Raw genomic sequence first — 15,464 nt, forward strand, 5'->3', positions numbered from 1 at the left:
GAAAGGATGAATAGAAACACAAAAAAAGAAAACCCGATAGAGAAAAATGGACGCATCCTGAGGTTGATTCTGGTAAAAAGAGTTTTCTTTTTTTGTAAATCGAATTATAGAGTTCCCAAAGTTGTGATCTTTGTGGAAGCGGATCGCCAGGCCTTTCTGCCGCGCCGCTACAGCGGGGGGGGCGGGGTTTCACACCGCCCATCTTTCACGATCGCGCACGCTTAACCGCTGCGCCACCAGAGCTCCACCGTGCACCACTTCCTAGGTGCATACCACCCGGGCAGAAGTCACCTTTCCAGCTGAGTCCGGAGAATGAACCACGGAGCAGGGGGACCGACTAAGTTCCTCCCTTAGTCGGGGCCACGAACTTTTTCTGACGTCCTTGTAAGGCCCCCTCTCTACACAGAGGGCTCGGGGCACAGCCCCGAGGGTACCCTCCCGGGCTCCTTTCCCGCCAGCGCTCCAGCCCCGCCTCAGCTCCGGTGCCTGCCACTCACGCTCTCCACGCAGTCTCATTGGTTGGGAGAGCTGTCTCCCCGCCTCCTCCGCCCCGCCGCGGGCCAATCACGCCTTTAAGACTGACACGCGGCCGCAGCCGCCCCTCCACGGGATTGGCTGGGATTGGCAGACTCGGGCGAACGCTGATTGGACGGCCCGGCCAGGGCTAGGTAACACTAGGGGCGGGTCACGTGTGGGGTCAAGGCGAATCCCGTGACCTGCCGGGGAAACGCGGGACACCGGACGCGGACAGCGGAAGTCTAGGGCTGACAGGTGAGCGGCCTCCCGGCCCCAGGAGTCACCTGCGGGGATCCGGCCTGCGATCCAACCCGGCGCCCTCCGGGTAAGTCTCTCCTCCCGTCCGCGCTTCCCGCCGGACAGATGGGGAAACTGAGGCACAGCAGGGCCGAGAACACCGTCCGTGACTGGCCCCAGACCGGCCCCTCTGGAATCAGCGCTCACAGTGTCGAGCTCGCCCGCAATCGCGCTCGTCGCCCCTCAGCAGCACACCTACGGAGCGGGGAGGGAGCGAGATGGGGGCTGAGACCCCCATTTCTACGTGGAGGAAGCTGAGGTTCAGAGAGAGTTCAAGTTGTTCCAGGTCACACGGTCAGGACGCCAATGACCGGGTCCCCTGAGACCACACAAGGACGTAAACAGCCCTGCCCCTAAAATTGTGGGTGCCATCTTTGACCTACTCATTACCCCACGACTCCCCCAAATCGTCCTCCATGCCAGAGCACATCCCACCCCAGCAACACACACATACACGTACTTCTGACGGTCTCAATTTTTCACCTGGTAACCAAACTCAGATCACCTCCTGACAGGGGGTTGGGAGGGGGGGCCCTAATTGATAGGTAAACCTGCCAGGAATTCCCGTCAGAAACTTGGGAATCTTCCCTCTCCCCGCCCCCCACATTCAATCCCTCTTGCCCCCACCCATCTCTGCCTTGTCCCTGTGTACCTATTCAGACCTCCCTGGGAGAGCCCAGCCCCCCCCCCCCCTGTTCCCCAGCTCGGTTCATCTAATAGTTTTACAACATTTTGGGCAAGTGTCCCATGGACACAGGAAACCAAATTGCAAAGGCAGGATTGGTTCAAGTTCAGTTTCAGGAGCGAGCACCCTGCTGTTAACTCAGCATCTAAATCTACAAGTCAAACACCCCCATACATTCCCTCCTCTGCCACCACTGCCCTCTACCCAAACCTCTGCACCCTTTCCCTTTTGCTGGGGTTTGACCTTGTACAGCAGTGACCCTGGGCGAGCTTGCAGGTCTTATTCCCCGTCCGTGGACCAAGTCACGTGGGTTTCTTGTTTCTTTGTCTCCCAGTGTGTTTAAAGCTACATCTACACCAGCAAGGGTATGATGTGGTTGTCAGGTGCCATCTAGTCATTTCTGACCCACAGCGACCTTAAGCGCAATGGAACAAAACACTGCCTTGTCCTGTGCCATCCTCACCAGTGTTCCTGTGCAGCTACAGCGCCAACCCATCTGCTTGAGGGCCTTCCTCTCCGCTGCCCCTCTATCTACCAAACATGATGTCCTTCTCCAGGGACCGGCCTCTCCTGACAACAGGTGCAAAGTCTACGTAGGACCAGGCCTCACCACCCTTGCCGCTAAGGATCTCTCTGGCCATACTCATTCCAAGACAGATGATCCCTTGTCCTTTTAGCAGTCCCTGGTACTTTCAGCATTCCTCTGTAGCAGCACGATTCGAATGCATGATTCTTCTTCAGTCTTCCTTATTCCATGTCCATACGGCAGCATGATGGAAAGGCTTGGCATGAGGTGAGAGTGACCAAAACCTGACCCAGAGGCATGAAGCGAGCCTGCCTTGCCGGGGAAGAGATGCCTGTATGCTTGCTCAGGACAGGAATTCCACAATCAATTTGTAAACACACACGCGCACACAATCTGCACCATAGAACAAGAGCTGCCTGTCCTAGTTTATCTTACTGTATGTGCATTTAAACTTGATGGTGCCCTGGTGGCATTGCGGGTTGGGCTGCTATCTGCAAGGTCAGCGGATCAAACCCACCAACCCACTGGGGGTGGTGGTGAAGATAAGGCTGTGTGCTCCCATGAGCTTGGCAACCCCGGAAACCCGAGGGAACGGTTGTCCTCTGCTGGGGGTGTTGGGGGGGGCACACAGTTAAGCTGGACTGGTTCTTGTTTTGTTGTGTTAAGTACGGTTAAATCGGTTCTGACCCATAGCAACCCAGTGAACAGCAGAATGGAACGGAGCCAGGTCCTTCAGCGTCCGCACAATTGTTGGCTTGGTGCAAACAATTGTCAAATTCATTGTTTTGTGAACCGTCAGCTCTTAGCCACTAACCTACACATTGGCAGACCTAACGCACTCAGCTGAACCTTGGGGAAGAGACCTGGCCATCTGGTTCCTTATAAACCTCATCCACTGCCACAGAGTCGATTCCGACTCACAGCGACACTGCAGGACAGAGGAGAACTGCCCCTGTGGGTTTCCAAGACTGTAACTCTTTGTGGGGGCAGGTTAACAAACTCACTGCCATTAAGTCCATTCCGACTCACAGCGACCCTGCAGGACAGAGTAGAACTTCCCCTGTGGGTTTTTGAGACTAACTCTTTACAGGAGTAGCAAGCCTTTTTCTCCCAAGGAGAGGCTGGTGGGTTAGAACCGCTGACCTTGTGGAAACACTGGGTTGTAAGCACTACCCGGCCTTGCGCCCTCCTCACCATCATTTCCATATTGGAGCCCATTGTTGCAACCACTGTATCCATCCATCTCATTGAGGGTCATGCTCTTTTCCTGCCCTTTGGCCTTCCCTAGCGTGATGTCCCTCCCTCCTGATGACACGTCCCAAATACACGGGACAACGTGCCACCAGCCCCACTTCCAAGGTGTGCTGTACCCATGCCTTTGTGGATTCCTATCGTTCTGCTTGAGCGTGAGTCTCGGGGCCCTAACTCGGGCCGTTTCGTTTTACTTCTGCGATTTTGCTCCTCCTGAGAGTCCTGTAATTTGGAGTCCTCCTGTCGTTTTGCAGGTCTAATCGAAGGCAGAATAAATACTCAAAAGCTACCAACCCCGGTGTCATCCAATCCATTACAAGCCCTGGTTACCCTTCTGGGCAGCAAAGAACTGTCCCATCTAGTTTCCTAAGTGAAAGGTTGAAGGTGGAGGCACAGAACAGAGATAAAATTTAACCAGGAATGTAAAGTTGAGAAAGATTTTATTGAGGCAGGGAAAGAACTCTCAGGAGGGAAGGGAGAGCAGGGAAAGGGACTGAGGCATCTTGTGCTCCTGGTCGGTTTCAAGACCCAAGGAGTTAGGTCAGGGAAGTTACGCCTGGTAGTGAGGCAGTGGGATTTATATAGGGTATGAGCTTAAAGGCATATGAGCCGGTAAGGGGAAGGGAGGTGCTTTGTGCTGCAGTTGCAAGTTTCGGGCCAGGGGACGTCCTGTCAGTAAATCATGTTCTTAGGAAACAATGCTAGCGAGAGGGGGGGGACTGTGTTCTGTCCTGGGAGGTAAGCTCTGGGCAATGCTGAAGGCAGGTGCTTTGAAGTTCAGCCCGGTCATTTGCCTTCTCGAGAAGCTGGTACAGGGGACTGTCTTGGTCCGCACCCGGCCCAAACACTAAGCTGCACATCTTTACGGCCTCAGACCACCTTCCCCTTTCTCCTGCAGAGCCAGAAGGTTTAAACACAGACCCATTTGGTTTGAACCAAGCGCCTTAACCATGGCTCCACAAGGGCTCCCGTGACTACCTGCCGCTGTGGTTACTGTCATGTGCCACCCACCAACTTGGTTGTGACCCCACACACGACAGAACGAAAACCGCTGGCCTGTCCTACACCCTCCTCAGGACCGTTCCTCTGCCTGAGCCCATGGTGGCAGCCACGGTGTCTGTCCATCTCCTTGAGGGCCTTCCCCTCCGCTGCTGCCCTCCACTTTACCAAGCACGACGCCCTTTTCCAGGGCCTGGTCTCTCAGGAGAACCACCACGTCAGGAGTGGATTCTCTGGGTCCTTTAGAAACAGACAACTCCCTGTTTGGTGTTGGTAGCTGGTGGACGGCAGCACCAGTCACCCCTTCATCCTGCGGCCCGGCAGGTGGGCTCGGAATCGCCACTCTTTCTGCCCCGCAGCCCAGCGCTGTGACCTAGGCCTCCTGGGGCTCCTGGGGGTCAGATCTTGGGGGGCTGGGGGAGGGCAGAATCCAAACGGCATGGTGGTGAAAGAAGTGTAATTCTGTTTTGTTTAGCAAGTCTCGAGAGAAGGTCATGTAGCAGCTTCCTGAAATTGCACAAACCCAAAGACCCTGCAATAAGGAGCCACGGTGGCCCAGGGGTGAAGCCTGGGCCTGCAAACCGCAAGGTTAGCAGTTCGAAACCGCCCCAGGGAGCAGATCACGGGGTCTTTTCCTACAAAGGCCCCTGTGAGTTTCCGAGGCTGTAACTCTTTTTTCTTCTTCTTCTAACAGTTTTATTGGCATGGCATCCACATGTCATACAATTCAATAATCCCATCATATCCAGAAGATTTGTACAATCCTCACCACCGTCAATTCTAGAACATTTCTTTATTATGCTCATTGTTACTAGTGATTATTTGTTTAATTGTGGCAAAAAAATGTACACAGAAAAGCATTCTCCCATTCAGCAGCCTCTACCTGTATCATTCAGTGTCATTGATGATACTCTTCATGTTGTACAGTCATGATTTGTCCTTTTCCAAATTAGTCCACCACCAGTCCCATAAAGCTCAATGCTCCGAAGCAAGTAGTCTGCCTCCTGCATCCATGGGAACAAGTGGTCAAGTTCAGTTTCCTTTTTGAGGCTGTAACTCTTTGCAGGGGTAGAAAGCCTCGTCTCTCTCCCACAAGGTGGCAGCTGGTTTCAATCCACTGACCTCGTGATTAGCAGCCCAACGCTGAACCTACTGCACCACCGAGGCTCTAGCTCCTTACCTACAGTTCATCCTGGAGTGTGGGCTGTGTGTTAGTCCAGGTACAGTAGCGAAAAAATCCAGGGAAATTCATAGGTGTGTAAGAAAGTTTTATATATAAGAGCAATTGAATATTGATTAAACATCCCATCCCAGTCCAGATCAAGTGCAGAAGTCCAATATTAGCCTATATATTCGATAGCAATCTATAAAGTCCTCTTCAAACTCACGAAACACACGCAATGACGCCAAATGCAGGAAGATCCCAGGCCAGTGGGTGGAAAGTCTTGTGGATCCAGTGGCAGTGGAAGTATCTCAACACTGGCAGGGGTCTCCACGTGGCCCCTCCTGCTCCAGAGCTCTAGCTTAGCTCCATGTGTCTTGTCAACAGGAATGTCTCTCAGGGAGTGAGTGTGTGTCCCACCTCCAGCAAGCTATTTCCTTAGCGTCTCCAAAGGAGGTCTGCCACCTGATTGTCAAGCTAATCTCCACCCCTTCACTCTTAAGTCTCAAGTTGACAACAGATTATGTAACTACCACAGGCTGTAATACAAAAGTGACTTCAGTGGGTATTGAGTAATTTTTAATTTTTTCCTGAACGGGCATGGTAAGCAAATAAGTTTAGAAGCCCATGTTCTAGAAGTTTTTCCATTCTGTGTTTTTTTTTATCATCATTATGGAAAGGTAAGTCACCTAATGGAAAGCCCCCACTATCTTTACCATCACTTAGATTTTTTTTTTTTTAGCGGTATAATACTGTGGGGGAAGCCAGGTCCACGCACAGCGTGGGCAGAGAGGGCAGGAGAGAGTGAGAGAGATTTCTTGCTAACCAAGGCTTATATATCTTTGGGGGCATTCATGCCCCTAATTACAGATAAAGACATACGTCACAGGAAGGGGCTGTAACATAGGTAATACCAGCAATAGGATATACAATGGGCATAAGCGTAACAGCAAGGGAAGGGACTGGGTACACATGTGACAAGAAGGGCGGACCCGAGATTCATGATGGCGGCCTAACCTTGGTCACCCTTGAGTGGGCTTGACCTCCCTGGGCTCTTCTTCAAGGAAACAATCTACTACCATCCTTCTCAAAAGGGAGTGGGCCCTACTTAGGGTAGGACAGACTATACAGGCTGATTGCTCTGGATGACTGGAAACCCTCAGGGAGAATAACCTCTGGCCTACTTTCGTTGACCTCCAACTGTATAGTCATTTGCCATGTGTAGCAAGCAACTAAATTTGGGATATATTTGGGGGAGACAACTTAGGAGAAATGTTTGTTTCCCACATAATACCCCGAAGAAACAGCTTTGATAACTCATGTCTTGACCCCCAGAGTGGTGCAAACGATGGAAGACCAGAAGGTTGGCAGTAGAGTCTGCCCAGGAGCACCTCAGAAGAAAGATTTAGCAACTAGCTGCTGAATCCCTCTGCCGAGTGCCCCAGGGAGCCCCGCTCTGTGGCTCTTGGGTTCCTGGGAGTCAGCACTCATTCCAAGACAACTGATTTAGGGGCAGCAGAGGCATAGGGGTTGTGTGTCGGGCTATACACCACAAGATCAGAAGTTCAAAACCATGATCCACTCTGCAGGAGAAAGAGGAGGCTTTCTACTCCTGTAAAGAGTTACAGCCTTGGAAAGGCACAGGGGCCATTCTACCCTGCCCTCTAGGGTTGCTATGGGTTGGAATCGACTCAATGATTGTCAGCTTAGATTAGGACCCAGATTAAACACAGTGGATAACCCGCAAGTCCAGCCATTCAAAGTCAAGCCATTCCTTGGGCTGTCTGTTCCCTGAAAAAGTTCCAACCTGACACACGCAGGAGTAGTTCTACCCTGTCCTCTGTGGTTGCTATGAGTCAGAATCGATTCAAGGGCAGTGAGTGAGTTGCGTGAGCTCTAGGGCTAGGCTTTCTCCATCGGGTCTGGGAGAAGGTCTTTGGCATCAAGCTTCCCCTGGATCTAGGAGGTTCCCAGCACTGGGTCCCCAGGTCCCACTGATGCTCTCTACTCTTAGCTCTTCTTGATGGTCAGAGGTCGCTCTGATCTCTGCGTCCTTGTTTAATCTCTTCTATATTTTAAGAGATGAATGCAAGATTCAACCTCATGCTGTAGACCAGTGTTTTCCAGAGTGGGCTATAGCGCCCCCCTGGGGGCCCATGGAACAATCCAGTGGTGTGTGTGTGTGTGTGTGTGTGTGTGTGTGTGCTCTGCAAAAGCAGATACCTACGCTTTATGCTGTGTGATGGGCTATGAGGCCAAACTTTTTAATGGCCAAGGGGGACTTAGAGTGATTTTTTTTTTCCTGAAAAGGGGGTTGTAGACCAAGTAAGTTTGGGAACCCACTCTGGAGAGTGTCCCACTGCTCATTAGCATAACTGCTGCCACCCTGACCTCAGGGAGGTGAGGATTCATTACAGAGGACAATGAGCTCAGATGGAAAAATGGAGGATTATTACCCACGATCGAAGGGGCCCAAGGGGCGGTTGTGTCATTGGGGGATAAAATTAAAGAGACATCAGACAAGATAAGGCATGCAAGTACTCACCTCCAGGACCGCCGTGACTTCAGGAGCCAGATCCTCGCACAGAAAGCGAATATATTTCCAACCGAAGGCTTATATACACTCCAGGGGGCATGCAAGGCCCCCTAATTGCAGGCAACCACATACAACACAGGAAGGGATTATGTAATAGGCATACATGTAACAGGAGCGGGGAGAGCTGGGGGTGTACATGCAATAGGAAGGGGAGGAACTAGGGGCACACATGTGACAGGAAGGCATACATGTAACCAGACAGGTGGGCTCTAGAGTCAAGATGGTAGTGTAACCTTGGTTGGCATGGAGTTGGCTTGACCTTAGATGTCGGCTCTCCTTTAGGGGGACCATCCATCATCCTGATCAGAAGGGAGAGTGGGCCCTACTTAGGGTGGGACAGACAATAGGGTCTGATTGCCTTGGATGGCTGACAACCTTCAGGCAGATAACTTTCCAGCTGTTGACCTCCAAGTGGTTAGTCAGTGACCCCGTGTTTGCAATCAGCACCTTAAAATTGGCATTATTAAGGGGGGACATGGTGGGGAATAACTTCTACTGAGGAGAATGTGAGTGAGACAAGCGTGAAGGTTCCTCCACAGGGGAGCCTCGGCCTCGCACATACATACTCATGCAAATTCATACATACTCCTTAGTGCATGATTGCTGAGAGTTTGCCTGAATATACTCTCCTCCCAATTTTTAGTTTCCCACCAATTACATCGTCTGAGAACTATGGCCCAGCCCAGTGGACACATCTCTCGGGAAAGGCAAAGTCTCACCCATGAGAGTGGTCCATGTAGGTGCACAAGACCAACCCTCGACACAGACGTGATGTGAGGGGAAATGGCGCCCATAGGCTTTCTTGAAGCCAGGTGGCTGCAGACCTCCCATTTGTAAAGCAAAGCCAGCCCTGCAGAGCACAATCAAGTGGGGGCCAATGCTGCAAGAGGTGCCTGAACCTCGCTTCTTCACTGAACAGTTGTGAACCTTGATTGCGTTCCAGAACTTTCTTACCGCCCCACAAGGAAACCCATACCCAGTCAGCAATCAATCTCTGTTCCTCACTTCATCACTGTTTAGGGCTGAATTTAGGAGCTCTGGTGGCGTATACCTGGCAGGAATCCCTGGACTGCCACCCACAGCATTGGCGGTTCAAACCCACCTGCCACTCTGTGGGAGAAAGATGAGGCGGCCTGATCCTGAGTGATTTCCAGCCTCAGGAATCTTGCAAAGGCTCGTTACGTTTCTGTGTCAGAATTGACCCGCTGACCATGAAGAAGCCAGGTTCAGGAGCCCTGGTGGTGCAGTGGGAGAAATATTGGGCTGCTAACCACGAAGTCGGCAGTTCAAACCCGCCAGCCTCTTCAAGGGAGAGAGACAAGGCTGTCTGCTCCCGTAATGCTTTCCAGTCCTGGAAACACCTTGTAGGGTCACTCAGCCAAAATCGGCTGGGTGGCGGCAGTGTTTGTGTTTCTTTAAGTCGTTTTATTGAGAGGTAGTTCACCTGTCGTACACTTGCATAGTTCAATCGTATGAAAGGGTTGTGTAATCACTGCTCTGATCAGTTCTAGAGCATTTTCTTCCTTCTTGCACTCATTATTAGCCCCCACCTCCCTCCAACTTCCCCCACCCCAGTATCCCCAAGAAGCCATTAATTCCGTTACTACCTCTCTAGATCCACCCAATGGCAATAGGTTTTAAGGCAGTGGGTCTCAACCTTCCTAATACCACAACCCTTTAATACAGTTCCTCATGTTGTAGCGACCCCCAACCATAAGGTTATTTCCGTTGCTACTCCATCACTGTCATTTTGCTCCTGTTATGGATCGTCCTGTGACTATCTGCTATGCAGGATGTATTTCCATTGTTACAAATGGAACATCATGAAAGCATGGTGGTTAATCACAAAACAATATGTCATTATATATTGTGAAATATTTATTTCTAATGACAAATAAATGAAATGTTGTCTTGAGGCATGGTGTAGCATGGGTAACAGTGTTCACGCCGGAGACTCGTAGGTGGGTGTATCTGCATGTGGGCGGACCTGCCTGGAGACAATAGAGGAGCAGAGTCTCGGTTCCTAAGACCATCAGAAATGTGTGTTTTCCGATGGCTTTAGGCGACCCTTGTGCAAGGGTCAATCCATCCCCAAAGGGGTCATGGCCGACAGGTTGAGAACCGCTGCCCTAGGCAATTACCAATCCCACTACTGCCTCTATAGACCAACCCCTCCTGGATTTCACATGCAGAAGACCACACAAAACAGACAGGAAGCAAGGGAACCAAAATCCACAACCATGACGAGACAAGACACAGAAAAGCCTCAAACAAAAAGAATGTAGAGAATATTAAGAACTGAAACAACTGTAGAATGGGTCAAAAGATCAGATGATAAAGCATTGCATGTTCACCTAACTAACCAACCAACCCTCATCAGCCATCGTTGGCCTGTCAGAGCTCTTGTCTGACAGCAAGGCCGTTCACCTCCCTGGAGTCTGGTCGAAGGGGACTCACCGGAGGTTAATCCATGTGTGGGCCCTGCACATGGCATCTGGTCTTCCAGTCACCCAAAGCCTTCTGCAAACCACGTGTCCCCAATTTAAGCGCTGATGCCATCCCCTCCTGCAGATGAGGATTTTATTATTTACAATCCTTGGATCACAGCAGACGGGGGTGTTCCTTCCCTGTGGACTTAGTTGACACCCCTTTTAAGTTCCCACTTGTTACTGTGATTCGGACAAGGGTCTACAGAGCGGATTCATTTTCATTGTTGTTGTTTTGTTTTTCGTTTTGTCTTTTTGGATCAAAAGTTTTGCAAACTGATTTTCCATTCAGGGATCCACACCCATTTTTGTTGTGTGACATGGTTCGCAAGCCCCACAACGTAACGGCACTGCATTCTTCCCACTTCCTGCCAGTGTTTCCCACTTCCCTCCTCCTCCCCTCCTCCCTTGACCTCCTGCAGAGTCCTTGGACAGAGGCGCCTCCCCCGGCAGGGTGTCTAAGGGACATAGTCTCAAAGGTTCCACCAGTCTCTTTCAGTCCACTAACCTGGCCTTTTTGGTTTTTAATGATTTTGAGTTGGCGTCGGGAGAGAGCTCTGACTGTATCGAGGGCCCTCTGTTGTGACCCCTTTCAGAGCAGGTAGCTGGGCACCACCTAGTTTCTTGTGGTCTCAGAGTTGGGGAGTGCGCTTATCACTAGTTGTTCCCAATTTCTTCATTCCTCTCGCTCTGGCTGGGGAGGGACTAGCAGTTTGCTTTAGGTGTCCACTCACAGGCTTGTAAGACCCCCGTGGATTCTCACCCAGTTGGGTATAGAACAAGACCTGGAAGGGAAGTTCAGCCAAGGGGTTTGGCCCCTGGTTAGGGAGAGGTTGAGAGGGGAGGGAAGTTCAGGGAAGTCAGGTTTGAAGCTTGAAGTGACACCCAGGACTCCCGTTGTGCGGGGGCATCACGTGGAATCCAACTAAACAGCTTGGAGCCAAGGCCCTGTGTGTGTGTGCACTTACCACGACTGTTGTAACCTCATACATAGCAGCAGGCTTGGTGCCCTGGTACAAGCCACGCCCCGGCTCAGTTTCTCTTGGGGGAGTGGGGAAAGGAGAAGATGTTCCCCCAGGCAGGGACCCGGTGAGCTGTGCCTCCCTCCCTGCTTCAGGACTCTACACCCACTGTTCCTAGGGAGCCTCAGAGACCAAAGAAACCCCCCGAACAACACAGCCGGCTCTGGGAAACATCTTGGCCTTTGCCTGACGGCCTCTCTCCCCCCACCGCCCCTCAAGACATGGCGGTCGCCAGGGCCGGCCTGGGCCGAGTGCTCCCCAGCTCATCCATCCTGTTCCTGTGCGACATGCAGGAGAAGTTCCGCCACAGCATCGCCTACTTCCCTGAGATCGTCTCCGTGGCCGCCCGCATGCTCAAGGTACCTCCTCCCTCAGACCAGGAGTCCTGACCCCCAGTCCCTCCTCCTCCCTCAGACCAGGAGTCCTGACCCCCAGCCCTCCTCCCTCAGACCAGGAGTCCTGACCCCCCAGCCCTCCTCCCTCAGACCAGGAGTCCTGACCCCCAGCCCCTCTTCCCCAAGACCAGGAGTCCTGACCTCCAGGCCCTCCGCCCTCAGATCTGGCCTTTGTCCCCTGCACAGGTGGCTCGGCTGCTTGAGGTGCCAGTAGTGTTGACCGAGCAGTATCCCCAGGGCCTGGGCCCCACGGTGCCGGAGCTGGGAGCCAATGGGATACGGCCACTGCCGAAGACCTGCTTCAGCATGGTGCCTGCTCTGCGGCAGGAGCTGGACGCCCGGGCCCAGCTGCGCTCTGTTCTCCTCTGTGGCATCGAGGCTCAGGCCTGCATCTTGGTGAGAGCCTGCCACCTGGCCCTGAGCCACTTCTCACTGGGGGACCCCTCAGAGTTGCCGGTCCCGACCCAGGATCTTTAACCTTCATAACCCTGCCCCAAGTGGTGCTCCCCCTCCCCATCCTCACCCTGGACCTTCACCCTCTTGGGAACCTCGGCCCCTGCCCTGACTGGGACATCCCCTCCCTATCCTGACTGGGGAGGCCTGCCCTGATTCCGAGCCTCCCCTCCATCCCCATCTTGGGTCCTTACTTCTGACCCGGAATCCACTACCCCTGACCCGATACCCTCTTCCCTGCCAGGCCTGTCTCTGACTTCCCTCTGCCCCTAGAACACAGCCCTGGACCTCCTGGACCGAGGCCTGCAGGTCCACGTGGTGGTGGACGCCTGCTCCTCCCGCAGGTGAGGGGTCCCTTCCCTGGCTGGGGGCGGGACGGGCCAAGGGTGAGGGCAGGGAAGGAGGTGGGCATGGCCGGCCAGCGCTGACACACACACCCCTCTGCTCACCCCCCACTGCAGCCAGGTGGACAGATTGGTGGCGCTGTCCCGCATGCGCCAGAGCGGCGCCTTCCTCACCACCAGCGAGGGGCTTATTCTGCAGCTTGTGGGGGATGCCGCGCACCCGCAGTTCAAGGAGGTAAGGGCTTAGCATCTCCTCGCCACCCCACTTCCCACCTGGGGACCACTCCCACCCCCAACCTAAATCCCACGCCGCGCGCAGTCCCCGCTGCCGCCTCTAGGGGCTCTGCGAGCCGAGCCAGTGAGGTGCCGAGGGAGCCTGGCTGGCAGAGGCCCCGACCCCAATGTCATGGAGAAAGCCCACCTCACACGACCCCACACGGAGGAAACTTCGGAAGCTGTAAGGTTTTATGCAAGCCAGAGTAAAATCAGCTTCCTTCAGAGCGGCCCCTGGGTTAGACCCGGCTACGGTGCAGCATTTAGTGAGCCCCAGGTTAGGACCCAACAAGACTCCGCTCTTCAGTGACCCTGCAGGACAGCGCAGAGCTGGCCCTGTGGGTGTCTGAGATCCGCAGTCGTCACGGAAACAGCCTTCTCCCACTCAGAGCCGCCTGAGTTCCAACCAGCGACCTTTCTGTGACAGCTGGGCGCTTTAACTGTGGCACTTCCTGGGCGGCGGGCTGGGGTTGGGGGGGCCCCCCGCATTACACAGGCGAGTCCATGAGCACTGAGAACCAACGGGATGCTGCTGAGAGTAGGACAGAAAACTTGAGGCTCCCCTCCCCACCTTGGAGTGCCACGGGTGACCGCTCTGAGGGCGAGGGGCAGCCAGTATTCCAATTCCAGAAGGCTCTCCCCACCCCCTCCCTAGGTGGGAGCAGCCAGTGCAGAGACCCTGAGGCAGGACCACCGCTGGTCTTACTCCTGATGGATAGTAGCAAACTGATGGATAGAGGGGGTGGGGGCGGAGGCAGCCAGAGTCAAGTGGGATTTTGCTCAGGGAGCCGTCCCTCCATCAGACCTGCAGTTACCAAGTAGCACCCCCGCAGCACTGTGGGTGTGGCATTGTGCTGCTACCCTGCCAGCCTCTCGGAGGAGGAAAGATGAGGCTGTCTGCTCCTGTAAAGCCCTCTAGCCCGGGCCAAACTCCTTATGGGGTTGTTAGAACAGGCATCCTCTGGGTGCAAGGTCAGCGGTTCAAACCCATCAGAAGACTCACAGGTGAAAGAGGAGGCTTTCCCCCCACCGGTAGAGACTGACAGCCTTGGAAACTCACAGGGGCGGTTCTGCCGCGTCCAGGGTCGCTTTGAGTCGCAATGGACTCCACTCCATGGCAGAGGGTTTGGTTTTAGTTGTCTGCATGGCGAATTGGCTAGGGTGGGTGGCTCACAGGTAGAGGTGGGGTACCTTTTGCCGACCTCCTGGAGGCAAACGTTGGTAGGAGCTGTGGAGGAATGGGAATGGGCAGCATAGGAGGGGGTGGGCTGGAGACGGCTAGGCTGCAGCCAGCGCCAGGTGCCCAGAGGTGACTGGCTTAGGTGGTAGGCAGTTTCCTGGTGAACAGAGCATAGGAGCTTTGAGATCCCAAGTGGCTCCCATCGGATCTCAAGGTCAAGGTCTGGGCTGGAGATTTGGGAGTAGGGCGTCTAGGGAGAGGGGGAGGGGGACGAGGATGAGGCTGCTTAAGAAAGAGGGGTACACGAAGATTCCCCAAGGGCCAAGACAGAGCCACTCACCACCCGTGGCCCCAGCCAGCAAAAGGGACCAAACTGTCAGGGGAATTGGAGCTAATTTAGGTAGGTGTGGTGACAGGGAGGCCTGAGTGTTGTGGAAAGAGATACCGGTGGGGACAAGAGAAATGGAGTCTGGAGCGATGCCCTGAGGCACACCGGGACCCTCAACTCTGCCTGACCGCCACCCCCCACCCTTGCCCCTGCAGATACAGAAGATTATTAAGGAGCCCGCCCCGGACAGCGGGCTGCTGGGCCTCTTCCAAGGCCAGAGCCCCCTCCTCAGATGACCCACCTCCTGCTGTCCCCCAAGCTTGGATGGAAGCGGTCGCCACCCCCACCCACCCCGTTTCTGGATCCCAGGAGTGGTGCAGTCCACCGAGAGTGCCGCCCCCTGGGAGGGGAGGTACAGTGCCGCCTTCCCATTGGACACTGCCTCCCGGAAATGCAAATGAGACTCCTGGAAGCTGGGAAGGGGTTGGTTAAGCGGAGCAGAAGGCGGAGCGTGGCCCGGGGCCACTTCACGGTGGGAGAAGGGGAGGGGGAGAGGGTGTCACGGAGTGTGTGGGACCTGGACTTGCTGAATAAAACATTGATGAGACTGTGGACGGATCCATTCTTGCGTTTGGGGAGGGTGTGTCCCGGGGGGCGACTGGGGGTTGCGGGCAGGGGCACGGGAAAAGGGGTCCCCAGCAGGTGGGGAGGGGGAGGTGCCTCTTCTCAGCCCCAGAACTGGATCCAGGCAGTGGCAGTCAGAGCCCAACAGAAGCTCAGAGCGCATCTGTTCCGGAGAGCCAGAGAGCGCAGCCGGCCGGCCGCCCAGGGGTCGCGGACAAGCTGCCAGCTGCCTCCCCTTCCCACCCCCCATCCATCCGGGAGCGCGCGCATACACGCCCAGCACCGGCGGCTCACAGACACGCGCTCGCGCTGCCTCCCCTGGTCAGC

The 15,464-nt window shown here is 54.3% G+C and overlaps 1 protein-coding gene across 3 annotated transcripts; it reads left to right on the top strand.

Moving 5' to 3' along the window:
• The first annotated feature begins 659 nt into the window (after positions 1 to 659).
• Positions 660 to 15,115, top strand: ISOC2 (isochorismatase domain containing 2). 3 transcript variants are annotated; one of them, XM_075537095.1, is made up of 6 exons: positions 660 to 841; positions 11,760 to 11,899; positions 12,122 to 12,331; positions 12,662 to 12,732; positions 12,850 to 12,967; positions 14,729 to 15,115. In XM_075537095.1, exons 2-6 carry the CDS (start codon positions 11,762 to 11,764, stop codon positions 14,807 to 14,809), a joined length of 618 nt encoding a protein of 205 aa, XP_075393210.1. In that variant the 5' UTR covers positions 660 to 841; positions 11,760 to 11,761; the 3' UTR covers positions 14,810 to 15,115. The 3 variants fall into 3 exon arrangements, with proteins under 3 accessions (XP_075393210.1, XP_075393209.1, XP_075393211.1); XM_075537094.1 differs by having other exon boundaries at positions 661 to 841; positions 11,659 to 11,899; XM_075537096.1 differs by having other exon boundaries at positions 674 to 771; positions 11,659 to 11,899.
• The last annotated feature ends 349 nt before the right edge of the window (positions 15,116 to 15,464 follow it).

This window comes from Tenrec ecaudatus, chromosome 18, assembly GCF_050624435.1.
Source record: "Tenrec ecaudatus isolate mTenEca1 chromosome 18, mTenEca1.hap1, whole genome shotgun sequence".
NCBI classification, from domain to species: domain Eukaryota; kingdom Metazoa; phylum Chordata; class Mammalia; order Afrosoricida; family Tenrecidae; genus Tenrec; species Tenrec ecaudatus.